The sequence below is a fragment of the Gadus macrocephalus genome, chromosome 18 (genome assembly GCF_031168955.1).
Source record: "Gadus macrocephalus chromosome 18, ASM3116895v1".
Taxonomy (NCBI): domain Eukaryota; kingdom Metazoa; phylum Chordata; class Actinopteri; order Gadiformes; family Gadidae; genus Gadus; species Gadus macrocephalus.
In genome coordinates this window covers 19,835,061-19,852,653 of record NC_082399.1, presented here as the reverse complement: position 1 = coordinate 19,852,653, position 17,593 = coordinate 19,835,061, and the positions used below count along the sequence as shown (strand labels likewise).

The 17,593-nt window shown below is 45.1% G+C and overlaps 2 protein-coding genes across 5 annotated transcripts; both read left to right on the top strand.

The window, feature by feature from the left end:
• The first annotated feature begins 344 nt into the window (after positions 1–344).
• Positions 345–9,176, top strand: LOC132446083 (nucleolar transcription factor 1-like). Of its 3 annotated transcripts, none has more exons than XM_060036187.1 (16): positions 345–440; positions 1,115–1,290; positions 1,564–1,647; positions 2,085–2,240; positions 2,502–2,566; positions 2,720–2,813; positions 3,237–3,307; positions 3,594–3,735; positions 4,212–4,253; positions 4,359–4,424; positions 5,780–5,835; positions 7,093–7,282; positions 7,652–7,699; positions 7,810–7,989; positions 8,274–8,324; positions 8,441–9,176. In XM_060036187.1, the coding sequence occupies exons 2-16, from the start codon at positions 1,279–1,281 to the stop codon at positions 8,555–8,557; spliced, it is 1,374 nt and encodes a 457-aa protein (XP_059892170.1). In that variant the 5' UTR covers positions 345–440; positions 1,115–1,278; the 3' UTR covers positions 8,558–9,176. The 3 variants fall into 3 exon arrangements, with proteins under 3 accessions (XP_059892170.1, XP_059892167.1, XP_059892169.1); XM_060036184.1 differs by having other exon boundaries at positions 345–566; XM_060036186.1 differs by having other exon boundaries at positions 348–566; positions 7,810–7,872.
• A 236-nt stretch (positions 9,177–9,412) lies between these two features.
• Positions 9,413–16,144, top strand: atxn7l3b (ataxin 7 like 3b). 2 transcript variants are annotated; one of them, XM_060036189.1, is made up of 9 exons: positions 9,413–9,569; positions 10,029–10,085; positions 10,524–10,645; positions 10,793–10,925; positions 12,210–12,381; positions 13,077–13,177; positions 13,400–13,422; positions 14,599–14,644; positions 15,191–16,144. In XM_060036189.1, the coding sequence occupies exons 3-9, from the start codon at positions 10,595–10,597 to the stop codon at positions 15,265–15,267; spliced, it is 603 nt and encodes a 200-aa protein (XP_059892172.1). In that variant the 5' UTR covers positions 9,413–9,569; positions 10,029–10,085; positions 10,524–10,594; the 3' UTR covers positions 15,268–16,144. The 2 variants fall into 2 exon arrangements, with proteins under 2 accessions (XP_059892172.1, XP_059892171.1); XM_060036188.1 differs by having other exon boundaries at positions 10,472–10,645.
• The last annotated feature ends 1,449 nt before the right edge of the window (positions 16,145–17,593 follow it).

The following is a 17,593-nucleotide window of genomic DNA, read 5'->3' as shown; positions in this document are numbered from 1 at the left end:
AAGATTATCATTTAAATCCACAAACAGCATATGTGTAATCCAGGGCATATAAAGACTGGGATCAGAAAATAATTACCTTCTCTCCATTGACTCCCATTCATTTTTTTCGGTCTCATAGGTCCCATGAGCAATGGCGACTTATGAGCTCTATAGAAGAACATGGCAGCTCGGCGTGTTTTGGAACTATACAGGCTTACATGAACCACGTGACCACCCTGCCGGCGAGATCAGAGAGTGTCGGTCGCAACTCTAGTGTGTCCCACTGGGGGTGCTACAGCCCAGTAGAGCAGATCCCAGTCCCATCCCAGTGGGGGCGCTACAGCCCAGTAGAGCTGATCCTAGTCCGAGTAAGTCACGAGGAAGAAGCAGCCCAGCTGCACATGCACGTTACCATAAATAGCACGGAAACAACATATCGTCAGATATAAAAACTACAACTGGTATATTTGGTTACACCAGTTAACTTCTGCAGTGGTTTGGGTTTGTTTGATTCAAAATAATTGAAGTACTAACTATCTGAGAGCAGCTCAGGAGACTAAACAGAGAAATGGAGACCAGAGAAGCAGGTCTGTGAATATAAATGATAACAAGTCGATTAACCCATATTGACATCGCATTATACTAATGATTACATTCAACCCATTGAGTGCCTGATATAGAACTGACAGTATTTAACATTTACAGAATATGTTGTCTCTGCATGTCCAGTATAGATAGATGGATAACAACTTTATTAATCCCCTGAAGGGGAATTCCTTCGTTGCAACAGCCAAGCAGATGTAGAAAGCTAACCCTAACCCTACTAATGAAAACAAAAATAGACGCTAAAGTAAAGACAAACAGGGCAGACAAAACAGACTGTATTAACAATATCAATTATAAAGTTATTATAAAGTACCAGTACTTCACTGTGTGTGTGTGTGTGTGTGTGTGTGTGTGTGTGTGTGTGTGTGTGTGTGTGTGTGTGTGTGTGTGCCTCCTCTCCTACGCTACCTCCAGACTGTCCTGCTCTAGCCCTACAACAGAGCTGGCCTTCCTAACCAGCTTGTTGAGCCTGCTGCTCTCCCCATCCTCGTATGTGTTGATAATGACTCTTCTTACATCTGGTTTGCAGGTTGGACACAGGTTGACCTCAGACGTCTGCTGGGTCGCATCAAGACCAGCATCCCGGCCAGTAAGAAGGACTGGGGGTATTCCCGGACGCAGAAGTTTCTGGACTGGAAGAAGATCACTTTCTCCCAGTACTCGCCTGAAGAATGTCAAGCCAAGTGGAAGCAGATGTTCCAGAAGGTCAGAGACACTTTGAGTCGGTCAAGGGGACGGTGGCTGGGGCCCCTGACAGCATGTCTTAGAGGGCTGGGGCCCCTGACAGCACGTCTCAGAGGGCTTGGGCCCCTGACAGCACGGGTTATTTCTTTCTAGCAGTGGACTGGATGGGAGTGAGAGACCCCCACGTGTTTTTCAGGCTTACTCTAGACATGAGGTTATAATGAAGGTAAAGATAACGATCCTCATGAAACCTGTCCTGATGGTATCAGTGATTTTTTTTTTTTTTTTTTTCAGATGCGCAAGCAACGAACGTTGACAGACCTCCTAGAGGAGGCTGAAGGGGCCATCAGTGATCCATTCAGGCCCAAGAAGCAACAGGTCAGATATGACGCATGAAAATGGTTTGCAGTGGAGATACAGAGGGATTTTCCAGATCCATAGGTGGTCTGTGGTATTGTCAGTTAAGGGCCATTTAATGCTACTGATATAATATTAACATAATAGCATAATAATGCAAGTCAACTCTTTCAAAGAGCAATTAACTTTTACTTCTTAAAAATATTCTGATTTTTCTCAAATGTATTTCCAGCCAGAAATGACCTAATTTCAGCTGAAATGATGCAGTCCTCCAGAAACACTGATTTTAACCTTTATGCCCCGAGTCCCAGGTTATTCCACCTGTGGCTGTCCGACACACAGAGCTCATCAGAGGACAGAAGCAGCTTGCCGAAGTGGATCTGTGTTTTCGTGGGAATAAAAATCCAACCAGGAATTGTGATTTCAGATTTCCATTTTGACTTGCGAACATCCCCCAGATCCACCCCGAGCTCCCGAAGAGGCCCCCCCTGGCCCACACTCTGTACCTGAAGGAGCACCTGGAGCTGTATAAGAAGCAGCACCCCGATCTCGAGCACAAGCAGCTGATCGCCCGACTGAGCACCTGCTACAAGAAGCTCCCAGCCCGTGTCAAGGTGTGTAGTCAGTCATAGATGAGATCCATATGAACAAAACATAATAACAAGGTATGCATCGATATATCGACCAAAATAATATTGACCTGTGACCGGCTTCTAAGATGACTTTTCTTCCAAAGTAGCACTGTGCTGCTCTTAAAACCAACAGATTAGGTGCAAAGAGTTTAAGGGGCACACAAAGAGTTTGAGGGGTACAGAAGGAGTTTAGATTCTATAACTGGTCGCTTCAACACTTTTAAATCTGTTATCCATTTGCAGGTCAAATATGTGAAGAAATACAACCTCTCCCGGGACCAGTACGACAAGGACATGATCAGACTCCGGTAGGGAGAGAGAATCCCTCCTGGCCCTGGACACGTGAATATTATGAAAGGGCTGTTAATGTAATGACCTTGTTTCTCCAAGCATCAGAATCATGCGGTGCGGTGTTAAGTCCTTCCCCGCTGAACTCTTGAGTGCCTATGTGCTCCCTTCAGGCGGCAGTACGGAAAACCCTTCCAGCCCACGAGCAACACGGGGCATTACTCTGCACTGAAGAGGAAGCTAGAGGAGCAGGATGACCTCGACGCTGTGAGTCACACCGACTTCACCCCTTGGTTGAGATAATGTCACCTCTATATATTCCCTGGCTTCAGGGGGGTCATGAGGTCGGCTGTACCTGGTGACCCCAGGGTCATGAGGTCGGCTGTACCTGGTGACCCCAGGGTCATGAGGTCGGCTGTACCTGGTGACCCCAGGGTCATGAGGAGGACGGCTGTACTTGGTGACCCTAGGGTCATGAGGAGGTCGGCTGTACCTGGTGACCCCAGGGTCATGAGGAGGTCGGCTGTACCTGGTGACCCCAGGGTCATGAGGTCGGCTGTACCTGGTGACCCCAGGGTCATGAGGAGGTCGGCTGTACCTTCTCCTGCGTGACTGATGGCTGGTTCTAATCCCGCGGTGGGACTTTGGGTCAGGTATGTTTGTAAGTGTGATCTCCCTTGTTTGATGCAGGAGACGTCCCCCACTTCATCAGGGCCGAGCAGAAAGAGGGGCATTGTAGAGCTGCCCAACCAGCCCCCCGTGTAAGGCCTGACACCTCCATCACAGCAGATCACATGGTGCTGTTCTCTGTTTGACCTCTAGCTGAGAGGTGGTCCCCACCGGTATCCCATTCCACCCAGTTGACTTGATACATTGCCCGTTTGTAATTTATTCTTGCATCCATTATGGTAATGCTATATATTAGAAGTACTTAGTTAGAACCAGGCCCATTGACAATGCATTGGCATCGCTATTCATCTCCCAACTGTACGAGTGAGAAACTGACTGGGTTGGCTTCATTGTGTGTGTGTGTGTGTGTGTCCGTAGCAACGGGTTCCAGTTGTTGGTGGCGGAGCAGCGGGTGGCGTCGGGGCCCATGGCCCCCAGGGACCACCTCAGAGCCAGCAGCCTGCGCTGGAGGTCCCTGAGGCAGGCGGAGCGGGACGGATACAACACGCGCGCCAACGGGGTCTGCACACGAACACATTGATCAGGGTTAGGGTTAGGGCCAATGGGGTCTGCACACGCACACATTGATCAGGGTTAGGGCCAATGGGGTCTGCACACACACGCATTGATCAGGGTTAGGGCCAATGGGGTCTGCACACGCACACATTGATCAGGGTTAGGGTTAGGGCCAATGGGGTCTGCACACACACACATTGATCAGGGTTTAGGGTCTATCGCAGAGTCTGTAGTCTATCGCACAATCAGGCCCCCCCACCCCCGGTCTGACGGCAAACCCTACCACCTTAACTAACACATTATCTGTGGGAAACCCTGCTTATGTAACATACAACTTGATTAACACGCCATTCATAATCCAGGGTGGAGATGTGGAGGAATAGCTCATTGCTGACGGTGTATGTGTTCACCTTCATGTATGCCTGCATTGATTGTTTACTGTCACATCTTATCCTAAATGTCAGTGCCTCTGTCTTTCAGCTGAAACAACGTTATGGAGCGACTCTGAACACCTTCTTATCTGTGAGTACCCTCTGGTCCATGTGATCATGGGCTAATGGGTTGATTGTTTGTTGTTCAGGGGGTCCATGTGCCCATGGGCTAATGGTTTGTGGGTTTGTTTTTCAGAATTTGACCAAAGAGCAGAAGGAGATTTTGAAGGAGGACCTGGAAATGCTTTTCCGAACCGCTAAGGTCAGAAACATCGAAGAAGCATTCAAAGAATTCCCCAGTACACTGCAGGCCATAACACCTTAAGCTTCCATCTGAATGATTGATGTTTTTGTATTTGTATCTTTTGTTATTGTTTATGAGTTAAGTTGAAGTTTATTTATAAAGCACCAGGTTTACTTTGTACCAAAGAACTGTACAGATGATTTAACCGTACACTGTACACCGTACAGTGCAGACAGGCAATAACACATAAAGTCAAATTAGGAATGCAATTAAACAGGTAATAAAGTGCATCAATAAAGAATTGCATAAAAAACGTTTTGGAAGATATATTGACATATTTTACCTACATTGTATTATTTCTAGTGCTGTGCAATAAACAAGACTATAACGTACTCACACAGGCCTGCTGGCCCTTTTGACATGAGAGACAAGCCGCTTGGAGGCACAGCACTTTATGTTCGGCAACTAGAGATTACAGGAGCGGATCATGTGACCCAAAAACTATTGTGGGCACGACGTGTTGTCGTTCAGTCACTGAGACAATTCAGTCGCTGAATTCATTCATACCATTAACTGGTATGAATGAATTGTCACTGAGACAATTCATTCATACCTTTTAACTTTATTCCTCCTTCTGTCCTCTAAATCGCACAACTCTCAATAATGGTACGCTACAATTAACCATAAACATGATACCTGATTCATTGATCTGTTATAGGATGACCAGGCTGCATCTCACTGGGCTTCACTCTCCTGTCTGTGGCTAGTATTATAATGGTCCTATTCCCAGTATAGTCCTATAATGGTCCAATATCCCCAGTCTGTGGCTAGTCCTATAATGGTCCTTTACTTAGAACAGGTGGCTCCATCCCTTTACTGGAAGATGAGGCCAATTTCTAAATAATGATGTCTCTAAATGTCATAACCCAAGCGTTACGTAGCCAAGCTACTGCAGTTATCTAACCACATGTCAACATAGTTCAATGTGAGGCAGAACGAGGCTTTGTTAAACCTGGACTGTTTTATATTTTAAATATCAATTTTTGTTCCCTTGTTTGCAAAATTCTTTGAATTTATCCCAATCAATACCAAAAGAAAAGTATATGCTACCATTGATTGATAGTTGCATGGGCGGGAGTTGTCAAACTGAATGACGTTTGTGAGCTTTAAATCGATTATAATAACTCAGTCACAGCGGGACCCGCAGCAATCATTCAATTAATCGATATCAAATATTTTAATTGCTTGTCAGCCCCAATTATTTAATTCAACTTTCTAAACTGCAGCAGGATAGGAAAGCATGACTCCATTTGGAAGGACACAATGTGTACCAACTGCTTCGTAACAATCTTCTGTCTTTTTTTTTCGTCCAGAAGTACTCAAAAATCAAACCGCTCCTGTTTGATGGAGAGCCCAAGAAGCCATCCTGGTGAGTTTACACCGTCAGAACTGAGGACTGTAGGGAGTCTGCTCCATGAGACATGAGGACACACAGCTGGGGAATATAGTCTATAGGTGGCTACATGGATTTTACCGCACAACCTCCACAAAACACTGCATTTGGTTACAGGCAGCGGTTGGGAAAAGCTTTGAAGTCATGACCAAGGGACACCGGTGGCAAGGTGTTTGTGGATGTGTGGAGCTTGTTTAGGGCCGCAGTTGATTCTGATGTTGGCATCCGAGTGAATTTTTAGCTACTCAGACACTTCATATGCAGTACAACATCCCTCATAATAACGTTTTTTTGGGATTTGAGCTTCACATTTACATTTTATCAAAAGCGACTTCCAATCATTCATTCACACACCGACGGAAGAGTCAACCAAGCAGGGCACAGCCAGCTCATCAGGAGCAGTGAGGGTGAGGTTTTTTGCTCAGGGACACCTCGACACTCAGCTAGGAGGAGCCGGGGATCGCACTAGCAACCTTCCGCTGACCAGTCAACCTGCTCTACTTCCTGAGCTACTTTTGCCCCCCTCAAACTGAAACAGGGAGTTTAGTCACACTTTGACCTTCTACATTTTCCAAAATGTACTTACATCACTACACGTATCACCGTGACCTTGTTTGTTCCTATCACATGATTGCGTTTGCTGTGATGTTACTGTGCAATGCTTGGGTGAAGACACTGTATTCCCTGCTGTAAATGATTATCCTGAATCCGAGATCCCAATTCCTTGCTTCCCTATTGACACCTAGCAGGTGCTTGTTTTTATCATCTGGATTATATGCTTTACTCACAGGTGAATCAACCTGGATATGAAGTGTCCACTGGTCAAAATAATATTAGTTTCTAAAGAGATAAGACGAAGCACTCCTGTCTCTCTCCTCTTTTCCCGTTCATATGCTTTTTTTGAATTTACCTGGATTTAGCGCAAAGACAAGAGCAAAAAAATGTTGTTGTGCTATAGGGGAAACACTGCTGGAAGTTCTTGGTGTGGATGGTGTGTACTTTCCATCTGCAACGTTCACACCCTCATAGAGGCAGTAGACGATGTGTGTCCAAACCGACCTTTAACCTGTCGGACCAACCCGTTTATCTTTTTGTGTGTGTGTGTGTGTGTGTGTGTGTGTGTGTGTGTGTGTGTGTGTGTGTGTGTGTGTGTGTGTGTGTGTGTGTGTGTGTGTGTGTGTGTGTGTGTGTGTGTGTGTGTGTGTGTGTGTGTGTGTGTGTGTGTGTCCACAGTGCTGGGGCATCGGTGTTCTGCAGTCAGAAGATGCGCTGCCTGATTGGGGACTTCCGCAACCACAGAGAAAAGTTCTCGTGGATCAACTCGAAGTGGAAGACCCTCTCCACGGAGCAGAAGGCTCCCTTCTGTAAGGAGGCCGAAACCAGGTTCCACAGATACACCTTGGACCTTCAGGATTGGTTCAGAGTACGAGACTCTTCCCTTTCTCTCATATCCTCTCTCTCTCCTCTTTTACCCAATCAAATACGGGATTGGGTCAAATAAGTGCTTCATTCGCAGGGGTAGTGTACCTTTTACATTGCAAAAGCATGTGTCAAATAAGAAAATTACAAGTTGCTCTCCCCTTTCTTTGTCTGTCCAAATCTCCCTATTCGCCTACTCCCTTATCCTTCATTTAACTCTCTTTCTCTCTCTCTATTTGTTCCACCCTCTCTCGTGCTTTCTTCAAAGTGTCTTTGGATCCCCTCTTTTCTCTCATTCTAGCTTAACATACATATCCCCAGCAGGTACAGCCTCCTCTATGCTATCCTCTAATAAAATTGTTCTTCTTTTTAGAATTTATCACCAGAGACCCAGGCCGACTATTTGAACCAAAAACCAAGAGTACGTATGTCTAACTATCTGCCAAGAATCAAGAACATTTAACATTTATTTATACTATTATAGGATACTTAGTATATCGTTCTAATAAAACGATGTATGTTTATTGGCAGAACATGAAATACGTTACCTTGGACCTGGAAAAGCCTGTAAAGAAAGAACGACACATGGCCTCCGTCAGTAAACATGACCAGCAACACCACTTCTACACCACTCCTGCACCATTCTACACCACTTCAACAATACTTCTAGAACACGGCTACACCACTTCATCCTACATCCATATCATCCTGGTTAACATTACATTCAAGCTTATAGCATTGCAGAGACAAATTGAATGATGCACACAGTAATATCCTATCCTATCAATATCATTATTTCAAATAGAAAAACAAGTAATAATACTCTTTCTGCTAAAGTCAGGTGTGTGTGTTATGTGTGTGTGATGTCTGAAGTGATATCTGCTGTGTGTGTGTGTGATGTCTGACATGTGTATGTGTGTGATGTGTGTGTGTGTGTGTGTGTGATGTCTGAAGTGATGTCTGATGTGTGTGTGATGTTTGTTCAACACATGTAGGACTCTGAGGATGAAGACTATCTGGACTGCCCCACAGACATCCCTCCTGAGGTACAAATGGGAAGAGGTTTTATTTGTAAAGAAAAACTGCAATGTTTTGGGTTGGATTGTTTTACAATGGTAGTCTGCTGCTGTTATTAATTTATTTATTCTAGGCCAATGATGAGGAGGAGGAGGAAGAGGACCAGGAAGATGAAGAGGCGCTCTGGACACATGAGAAGTTTGCAAAGTCAGCATGCCTCCCAGTCGAGTTCAGCAACGGGTCAGGTTCAGACTCTGATTAAGACTGAGACTATTGAACCACAGCGACCAATGCTCAACGGCGCCGGGGCCAGGAGAACCAAAAGACCCTCACATGTTCGCCCGCCCACTCCCACCTCCAAGTGGTATCATCTCACCTCCAGCACATCACATGTTGGCCTGCTCACTCTCACCTACCCGCGTTATCATCTCACCCCCACCACGTCACATGTTGGCCTGCTCACTCTCACCTACCCGTGGTATTATCTCACCCCCACACGTCACATGTTGGCCTGCTCACTCACCTACCCGCGGTATCATCTCACCTCTTCCACGTCACATGTTGTCCTGCTCACTCTCACCTACCCATCTCCCAGCGGTATCATCTCACCTCCACCACTCTGGGGCCTTGCTCCAAATGTTTATTATTTGGAAAGATAATGCTGATGATTTTCAGGATGTGAAAATAAGTAATCAGCTAATGTAAATATGCATGCAGTTCAATACAGTGAAGACTTTTTAGTTGGATTGTAAAGAAAAAATCCTACATCCAACCATAGAATTGATCAGGTGTACATACATACATAAATTGACCGTACGCCAGCCAATTTGCGATCCCCCTAAATGTCAAAGGATTGTATGAAATTAAAGATTGATTTACAACGCGTTTTCTGTTTCTTGTCTTGCTGGGAACAAATATGCATTCAAACAATTTAGGTGTGAGTTGATATGATTATATGAGGTGGTGTCGGGTTGGAGGACCCTGGTAGAGGTGGTGTAGGTTGGAGGATGCTGGTAGAGATGGTTTCAGAGTGGAGGACCATAGTATAGTATAGGTGGTGTAGGGCGGAGGACCCTGGTATAGGTGGTGCAGGGTGGTGGACCCTGGTAGATGATATGAGGTGGTGTGGGGTAGAGGACCCTGGTAGATATGAGGTGGTTAAGGGTAAAGGACCCTGGTGGTTCAGCAGCAGTGCAGCATTATCCGGTGAGACTCGTTCAGCGATCGATTGCTCCTGCCTGGTCTGGTGTAAAGATGGATGCCGGCCGAATGAGGTAAATAAACACAATTAACAGACTGCGATTATGTATTCCTTCACACTACATCACTCATAAATCGGTATTTGTGAAATAATATTTGTCTTTGTGACGGATGGTAGACTCGGTAATGTACCGCTGCAGTGCAGTAGTCGGTCTTGGGGAGACGCGGTGGTTAAACACTCGGGATGTGATCCGCTGCATTCACCCTAAGAGTGAATAGGCGTTTTCAAATCGACACATTGCTATTTTAGTCCACCCATCATCCTCCCAGCCGAGCTCTTTGTTGTGTTTAGCCGGGCTAAGCTACACCCTGGGTCTGGTCCCCCGGTGGGGGTCCGATCACTGGGTCTGGTTCCCCGGCGGGGCCGCTTCAATGACTTGTTCTCCTACTACTAGGTTATGACTGGTTCTCCTACTGCTAGGTTATGACTGGATCTCCTACTGCTAGGTTATGACTTGTTCTCCTACTGCTAGGTTATAAGCGGCTGGGTCGGGAATCGACCCTCGTCCCTGGCTGTTGACCGAGCACTTGTAAGTACATCACGGACAGAAAACAGACGCCCGACACACTCGTTTATCTCTACTGTTTTGTCCGTACCGTGTGTCTGTCCTCCATCACAGCCACTCCTTGCCCAGGCCTTATTGTGTCTGTACCGTGTGTCTGTAGTCCCTCCTGGCCCAGGCCTTACTATGTCTGTACTGTGTGTCCCGTCACAGCCAATCCTTGCCCAGGCCTTAATGTGTCTGTACCGTGTGTCTCCCGTCACAGCCCCTTCTGGCCCAGGCCTTATTGTGTCTGTACCGTGTGTCTAGCCCCTCCTGGCCCAGGCCTTATTGTGTCTGTACCGTGTGTCTCCCATCACAGGCCCTCCTGACCCAGGCCTTATTGTGTCTGTACATTGTGTCTCTCATCACAGCCTCTCTTGGCCCAGGCCTTATTGTGTCTGTACCATTTGTCCCTCATCACAGCCCCTCCTGGCCCATCCTGCTTTACTACAGCATGAACACAGCAGTGTCGGCACATCTTGTAATTCTGGCAAATGAAAATGGAAGAGGTTTCAATGTCCAGCCTGGACAACAGCAAGCTGGAGGTAAAGTGTGTGGTGGTAGATTGTGTGCCAGGTTACACGTACGTCTAGCACGTTTAATGTCTCAACACTATGGGCCAAGCTATACAGCGCAATGGTGGCCCATAGCTTCTGAATGTTGTCACCGATGTGTGTTTTGTTGGGTGGCAGGGCCTAGCGCAAGACATCCTGTCTGATCTGGTGGAGGATGCGTGCCTGGGCCTCTGCTTTGAGGTCCACCGGGCCGTTAAACAGGGCTATTTCTTCCTGGATGACACAGACCAAGAAAGTATGAGGGACTTTGGTAAGCACAACAACAATGTGTTATATCTTCAAAACCGCGATGCACACTGGGTCGTGCTTCTAGTCATGCTGTACATCTCTGCTTGACTGGAACAACAAATCGGGCCTGGCATTCTGTACCAGACTGGGCCAACACAATCCATCCCCAAACCACACCAACGATGCAAGTAGAATATTCCAACATTTGGGGCTTAGCCTGGGATCCTTACCTAAAGTTGAGGGTCAGGGGGAGCCTGGAGTCCTTACCTAAAGGGGGGGGTCCGAAGTCCTTACCTAAAGTAGAGGGTCAGGGGGAGCCTAGAGTCCTTACCTAAAGTAGAGGATCAGGGGGAGCCTGGAGTCCTTACCTAAAGTAGGGGGATTTGGGGCCTGGTCGATTTGGAGGATTTTTAAACAAATGTATCTGGTGTGCTTTTTAATAAATAGATGTAATATTTTTTTAGATTACCAAACATCGCTTGTTAATTAGCGATGTTGGGTCACTTCTGTTGTTTGAAGCAAGATCACAAACAAACAATCTCCCCTCCCTTCCGTGGTATATGCATCCAGTAAAAACAATGATGAACGCAGCACAAAACCCAACAACACCCACCCCTTGTCTGTGATTGGTTGGAATACTATTTGTTTTGGTTTTTGAGTGGTTGGTAGTACCATTTGTTTTTGTGTACGATCTCGAACATAGGCTACGTACAGAGACGCGTTTTTTTGATGGCCTGCTAATGGGGCGGGCAGCTAGCTGATCGTGAGGAAAGATCAGATGAATGTCATCATTTAGTTTCGGCCTAGAATCGCTTATACAACCTTTAAAAGGTAAACTTCGCTTTTTAGGTTGTATAGTCCTGTATCGTTGAGGGGTAGGACTTATGGATGGACAATGTTATCTTTTAATTACACATTAAAGACCGGTCTATTCATGTCATTGGTTCTAATCAAATGTAATCAAACGTATTGCGCTCCCTGGATTGTGGCAAGCTCAGAGAGCAGTGAAGCCTTTGAAGCAAAAATATAGAACCACTTTTCATTTGGCTTAGCTTTTTTGATGCACTATTTATTGGCTCAATACAACAACCTCTAATATATTTCATAGTGTAGTGGCTAGAGTATTCGATCCCCAATGTCCACACAGTGCAGTTATTACTTGTACCTTACTTCATGATACACTTTGGATGCGAGGCAATCACTAAATAGCAAATAGTGCTGAAAGTGCATTTGAAGTTGATGAGCTGAACTATACTTTAATTATCCCAAACAGGAAATAACGGTTGTTTGTGTTATAAATGTGCAGAAATCGTGGACCAGCCTGGAGTGGATGTGTTTGGACAGGTGTACAACCAATGGAAGAACAAGGAGTGCGTTTGTCCCAACTGCAATCGTAGCATCGCCGCCTCGCGCTTCGCCCCGCACCTGGAAAAGTGCCTGGGCATGGGCCGCAACAGCAGCCGCATCGCCAACCGCAGGTACGCCTCGGGTGGTCCCCCCGGCAGGAGGTCCCTGACCCTGATGCACAGCTATCCTCAGGCGGCCATCACATGGCGGGCCTGCCGCGGCCTCCTCTTTTGCGCTGCGCTTTGCGCTTTTATAGTATTTAAGACGCGCGGATATTCTCAACTTTCAGCGCAAGGCACAGAGTATCACCGCTCGTCAATGACTCGGCCCAGGCAGCCAATGGTATTAAGCAAGAGGCGGGCTTTACTACTTTACCACTTCCTTACGGTTTTGTAAACCAACGGTCTGCCTATGACAAATGCAGTGCACTGCTCTGACCTCTATCAAAAGTCACTGGGACGCTCTGGGTATAAGCCCCTGCTGAGGTGGTTCTGGGTTCAATACCCAATGTCCTCGACCCCCATGAACGCACCGTGGAGCTCAATGCCCGTAACCCATACCTGCTCAATAATTGTTATTAAATGTAAGGGTATCAGGTAAGCTAGACTAAGGATATTGCCTCAGCATCCCACTAAGGTAAGGTAGACACCTTGAGAAGGAGGGACACATCAGAGGGATCCATATTAGGTACCAATAGGCCAGAGGTATAAGATGCTAACCTAAACTAGTAGAAAAATATAATCTGTAACCCTATATCTTCCTTAATGAAAAGCAAATGCTAAATGACTAAATGGGCAAAGTAGTAAAGAGTCCTCCTTCTTTGTAGGATAGTCACCGGGAACACCACCAATAACAAGTCCGAAAGCGACCAAGAGGACAACGACGACGTCAACGACAATGACTGGTCTTACGGGGCCGAAAAGAAAGGTGAAGTAGGACGTTTTCTGGATGATTTTATTAGAGAAATTACATCAAGTATTTACTGTTCCCCACGCCTTTTGTTCATGAGTTTTTGTATGAGATTGATGCTTGAATTAGTCAATACTGATAAATATGAACTTCTAGGAGGAAAACAAATAAAAACAGTGGTTTGATTATAAAATAGTCATCATTGGAATCTAAAACCATGTTTTTGTTTGGGTCTTGCAGCAAAGAAAAGGAAATCGGATAAGGTAAGTTTGATATCGACGAAAAAGATGAACAGTAGCTTTTTTTTATGTCCATGGTGCTTAGCATGCATGATGACGCATTCTATTGATTTTAATTTCTCTTTTTCCAATAGTATGATGGGTGGTTTTTGTCAAGCTTTCCATCTGCTGAAATGCATACCATGCATTTTTTAAATGGCATCTGAACATTTAAATTAGAAAAGTGGTTTGAGAAAGGGAAGACCCGTTGTTGTGCTGACTAAACCAACCAGGACCTTTTGAGGGGACATTCTTGCTTTAGAGGACTGTTGTTTTTTCTGTTGTATAATTTATATTATATTAGTAATTTTGTTTTGTGGGGAAAGCAGTATAATTTACTCAACATTCATCTGGGTAAAAAGTTACCTCAAAATTTAAGATATTCTGTTGAACAGGTTTAAATGGGAAATTTAAAGATTTGGATGGATATATTATGGCGCGTTTCCACTTCAGGGTGCGGTACGGTTCGGTTCGCAAAGGTGCGGTACGGATTGCGTTTCCAACACCAAAAGTGGGCGTGACCCGGACTGAGCCGTACTCGTTTTGCCCTCGTCTTCAGTACTCCTCCGTTGGGGTACTGAGACGCCTGAAAGGGTGCCGGAAAATTCGAGCTACACACCACCTCCGTTGATTGGTTGACAAGACGTCACTTCCGGGCGATGTGGGAATAAAAACAAACAAACAGTAGCCTCGAGGTATTATTCTTTACAATGAACATGTCGCGTAAAACGCTTGCTTGGACGAACAAGGAGGTGGAGACGTTCCTCTGCATTCTTGGGGAGGAAGACGTGCAGAGGGAGCTTGATGGAGCAGTGAGGAACGAGAAGGTCTTCCAGCTGGTTTCCTTTTCCATTGTTTTTATTGAGCAAGCTACGCTGTGTCGCGCTGCTATGATGTCACGATGCTTACGTAGCTGTCGCAGCGATTGACATCCGGCCTACCATAAAGGGTTCGGCGGTGGAAACGTGACCTCGGAACTGAGCTGGGCTATACCGCCCCCTCCCTACCGGACTGAGGCGAACCGAACCGTACTGCACCCTGCAGTGGAAACGCGGCATTATTCTCAAGCTTCCCCCCCCCCCTCCCCCCATAAATGTGTTATTTTTTCCATGTCCCAAAATGTCAAATTTAACCTAACTTTTGTTTTTTGATATGTCTCAGAATCCAAACTCTCCAAGAAGATCAAAATCCTTCAAGCATAAAAGTGGTAGGTTTATGTTCATAAGAATGTACTTGTGCTGTCCTGCTTTCTTCCTTTTGGTTCATAATTTATTGAATGCACACAGATGTTGAGGAATATGTATTGTGTGTTAAGAAGGGGTGTGGGTTGTGTGTCAAGAAGGGGTGCGGGTTGTGTGTCAAGAAGGGGTGTGGGTTGTGTGTCAAGAAGGGGTGTGGGTTGTGTGTCAAGAAGGGGTGTGGGTTGTGTGTCAAGAAGGGGTGTGGCTTGTGTGTTACGAAGGGGTGTGGCTTGTGTGTTAAGAAGGGGTGTGGCTTGTGTGTTCAGAAGGGGTGTGGGTTGTGTGTTAAAAAGAAGGGGTGTGGAATGTGTTAAAAATAAGGAGTGTGGGTTGCGTGTTACGAAGGGGTGTGGGTTGTGTGTTAAGAAGGGGAGTGGGTTGTGTGTTAAGAAGGGGTGTGGGTTGTGTGTTAAGAAGGGGAGTGGGTTGTGTGTTAAGAAGGGGTGTGGGTTGTGTGTTAAGAAGGGGAGTGGGTTGTGTGTTAAGAAGGGGTGTGGGTTGTGTGTTAACAGGCATGATGGGACCCCGGCGGCGCATGGACAATCAGGAGAGCCCCCGCATGCTCATGAAAGATGAAGCATTTCCTTAGCAACCACCTCCAGAGCGCACTTTACCATCTCCGAGTGTTGTGTGACGTGTTCCTATACAGTATATACACACAAATCGACATGCAAAGAAAACACAAAGTGGGAGACAAGTGTTCTGTGATTCACACATTCACGATGAGGTAGCTGTGAGATTCACCAACAGCTATCGTATCTATGATGAACTCGCTCTTTAAAAAAAAAAAAAGGTTATCATACCAGCGCTCATGTTTCTTCAATTTCAATTTGTTTTGTAAATGATATGCCGGAGTCCAAAAATTATGATTATCTTTTTAGGACTCAACTAATGCAGCTGCTGATTGAGGCCGGTCAGTCGAGTGAAGAGTAACTGATGCTAATATGGTCCGTTATGTGTGCACATACCTTTTTCTCAAAAAATCAGAAAACAAACCAAAAATATATATGCCTGAGTTGTACTATATGTCCTCGTGATTTTGGTTAACCTTTTATTTTGACAAGTTATTGCATCATCAGACAATCATGAATAATGGTTGGTCTATTTGGAACATACACTAGATCATGGACAGGATCCATCTAATTAACATTTAAATAGAAAACATGAAAGGGGACTCAACATGTTGTGATCAACATGGTTGGTAACCAACCATCCCAGCTGACTGTACAGGCAGACTGTGCTGTAAAGAGCGGGGGACTATGGGCTAATAACGTGGTGCGTTGTTGGTTTGGTATTCTTTTCTAGCATTAAACATGTCCCTGTGTAACCTGTGTTTACATTGTAAAGGTAACATGTATCCTCTGTGTGATGTGATAGTGTACATATTTCAATAGTTTCAATTGCTGCTATCATGGCTCAGTTTTTCATCTGTCTAGCATAATAAAATGAATTGTTACCTGTCAGAATGTGTGCTGTTTGTGTCGGAGAAAGGAAAAGGAATAGCCCTAGTTTAAACGCAAAGCTCCATCACTGAATTGTACAGTTCACTTTTAGTCATTTTTCTGGTTAGTCTGTTTCTCAGCGAGAGTCTACAGCAGCAAAAAAAAATTTGCTTTTATAACTTCTAAAATATGGATTAACAGCAAAATAATAAGTGTGTTTAACATCCAATCATTAAAAAGCATATCCTTAAACTCCACGTTGTCAATGAAAAAGCATGGAAAAGTGGTTATGGTTATCTTATGGTTACAATGGTTATCTTTGAAGCCGCTCGTCATCAAAATAAATGCTGGCCATGTACTTTTTCTGCCTCAACGGAGAATGCAAATGGCCTCTTATGGTGAGACTAGGGAACCGAAACACAAGACACACATGGTTGACTAAAAAGGTGGAACAGGCAAGTTCTCAGTGGCCGGAGTTTGGGCAGGCAGGCACAGGCAGGGTTTGAGATTCTATAGACACAAGAGATCAAGGTTAGGAATATCCTTGGGAATACAGTGAAACACTTGGACAGGAGCAAGTTTAACTTGGTTAGAGTAGACAAAGTTCTGGCGATGAGTGGATTGGAAACCAGGGCATAAATACTGTTAGTTTAATGAGTTGTTAGGCCTCAGGCGTGTAGGCACAACAGGTGAGATGAATAACTGATCGAATATAGAGAAACTGCTACTGTCTTTCCCTTAGATTCTTTTCCTAGGAACTCTGAAAATGTGTTATTATTAATTTGTTTCATACTTCCTACCTTTTGGATCTGATATTATACAATAGAGGTTAAAGTGTAAATATTAAGCATTAATTTTTTGGTATTTTCATTTACATTCTCCATAAGTGTGGTTGGGATGAGTGAATGGAATAAAATAGGCCGCAGCATTGGCTGCTGGGACGCGAGAAATGCGGCCGCCATCTTGAAGTGGGGATGGGGAGCCTGGGAGCAGCATAAAGTCTGAGGGGAGATTGGAACAGAGGATTGATTTCTGCTTGGGGAACACAGTTTGGCATCGACAACCCCCATTCGGACTTGTTATCATTGGTTGTGTCTGTGTTTCATAACATAAGATAAGGCTGCGCCACATTGCCAAACCTCCTGTTAAAGGCACCCAGTGCAACTTTCGAGGCTTAAAAATAAACATTCAATTTCTAGTCTTTTTTACACGTAGTAAGTTTCAATAACTCCATACCATTACATACCGACATTTAAGCAGCAAAGATGAGACGTCGTTGTGTGGTGAGAACTGATACAAAATCGATAACAACAACAATGCCGCCATTTTCTTTATTTTTTGTAACCTACAATAAATAAAGCAGGCTTCCAGTCAATGGAAAAATGGCTTCTCCCCACCGGCGATTGTTGTTGTTTACGATTTTCTATCAGTTCTCACCACACAACGACGTCTCATCTTTGCTCCTTGAATGTC

What these genes read in the sequence shown, in the direction of transcription:
- LOC132446083 (XM_060036184.1), top strand. An exon ending in TCAGGCCCAAGAAGCAACAG is followed by an intron (nt 1,648 to 2,084) that starts GTCAGATATGAC and finishes AACATCCCCCAG; the next exon opens with ATCCACCCCGAGCTCCCGAA. An exon ending in GAGCCCAAGAAGCCATCCTG is followed by an intron (nt 5,836 to 7,092) that starts GTGAGTTTACAC and finishes GTGTGTCCACAG; the next exon opens with TGCTGGGGCATCGGTGTTCT.
- atxn7l3b (XM_060036189.1), top strand. Translation starts at nt 10,595, where the DNA reads ATGAAAATGGAAGAGGTTTCAATGTCCAGCCTGGACAACAGCAAGCTG. An exon ending in AGAAAGTATGAGGGACTTTG is followed by an intron (nt 10,926 to 12,209) that starts GTAAGCACAACA and finishes ATAAATGTGCAG; the next exon opens with AAATCGTGGACCAGCCTGGA. An exon ending in TTACGGGGCCGAAAAGAAAG is followed by an intron (nt 13,178 to 13,399) that starts GTGAAGTAGGAC and finishes TGGGTCTTGCAG; the next exon opens with CAAAGAAAAGGAAATCGGAT.